At 63.5% G+C, this 1,465-nt stretch overlaps 1 protein-coding gene across 1 annotated transcript in view; it reads left to right on the top strand.

Moving 5' to 3' along the window:
• Positions 1-1,407, top strand: part of FA09DRAFT_323321 (putative GGC1-protein of the mitochondrial carrier family) — a gene marked incomplete at both ends in the record, with an annotated part of 2,506 nt that extends 1,099 nt beyond the window's left edge. Inside the window, one exon of the mRNA XM_025741084.1 lies at positions 972-1,407. Coding sequence (XP_025595171.1) covers positions 972-1,407 — 436 coding nt within the window. The remainder of the gene's footprint in view (positions 1-971) is intronic.
• Between the last annotated feature and the right edge of the window lie 58 nt (positions 1,408-1,465).

Raw genomic sequence — 1,465 nt, forward strand, 5'->3', positions numbered from 1 at the left:
AGGAGCGCGTGTTTCTAGCGCACAGCTCGAATGCGCGCGTAAGGAAGGGGCAAGGAGAGTGGCCAAGGAGGTTTGAAAAGAGCAGAGGCGCCGAGGTTGGAGGCACTGTAAGAAAGCTAGAAAGGGCCCCCGCCTTGCGGCCGTGTGGTACGGGACACACACACACGCTGCCTGCCCCTGCCTCTCTCTCTCTCTCTCTCCCTCTCTCGTGGCGCGAGATGTCGCAGCCCGCTCTGCCCTGGCCTCTCTCTCTCGTGAGCGCGAGAGTACGAGGGGGGGGGGCCAGGCTCGGTGCGCTTCGTGTGCGTTGGATGAGGAAGGGGGGGGGAGCGTGGGCGGCGTTGTTGCAGCGTGGTGGCGTGGGTGGATAAGGAGTCGGGCGCGTTTTTTCAGGCGTTGTTTCTCAGCTGGGGCGCTGGGCGCCGCTCAAAGAGCAAAGTCCCCCCCCCCCCCACACACCCTCTCTCTATCTCTCTCTCTCGCTCTCGCCTACCTGCCAAGCTTGCCTCTCTCTCGCGCCGCTGCGAGCTGCCGAGCGCGGGGCAAGCCCGCTACTGGCAGGCCGGGGACGAAAGGGCGTTTTCATAGGTGGGAGGCCAAGAGGGACCAGCCACCGCGCCCTCCCATGCAGGTTGGGCTGCTGCGCCCCCCCCCCCCTCCTTCCCCCTTGAAATCGAGGGGGGCGAGAGATGGGACGTAGACGAGGCGTGCGAGTGGGGGGGCATAGGAGTGTTTGGGGGGGCGAGCGCAGTAAAGGGAGGGGAAAGGGGGGCAAGGCACTGCCCTCTTGAAGGCTAGCACAGAAAGAGGGTCTTCGATGGCTCTACTTGGCGTCCTTTTCGACGCTTGCAGGGGTCCCTCTGCACCAAACGGGGGCCCAACGTTCTCCTTGCTCTCCCCTTCTTTGCACTTTTGCGCAAGAAAGGAAGCTCACACACACGCGCGCGCGCCCTCCTCCCTCCTCTACGCAGCCTGACAGGCATTGGCGAGATTGTTCTTCTGCCGCTCGACGTGCTCAAGATCAAGCGTCAGACGAACCCCGAGGCGTTTCGCAGCCGCGGCTTCCTGCGCATTGTGGCCGACGAAGGCATGGGTCTGTACCGCGGCGCCGGCTGGACGGCGGCGCGCAACGCTCCCGGCTCCTTTGCGCTCTTCGGAGGCTCGGCATTCACCAAGGAGTACCTCTTTGGCCTGCAAGACTATGGCGCCGCCACGTGGAGCCAGAACTTTGTGGCGTCCATCGGCGGAGCGGTGGCCAGCATTACGGTGGCCGCGCCGCTCGACGTCGTAAAGACGCGCATCCAAAACGCAAACTTTGAGTCCTCGACGGGAGGCGTGACGATCATCAAGGAGATGATTAAGAATGAGGGATTCGGTGCCTTTTTCAAGGGCCTCACACCAAAGGTGAGTTCGTCGTCGTCGTGGCGCCCGCTTGTTACCCTTGCCCTTGTGTGTGTGCCTTCGT

The sequence above is a fragment of the Tilletiopsis washingtonensis genome, assembly GCF_003144115.1.
Source record: "Tilletiopsis washingtonensis strain MCA 4186 unplaced genomic scaffold FA09scaffold_26, whole genome shotgun sequence".
NCBI classification, from domain to species: Eukaryota; Fungi; Basidiomycota; class Exobasidiomycetes; order Entylomatales; genus Tilletiopsis; species Tilletiopsis washingtonensis.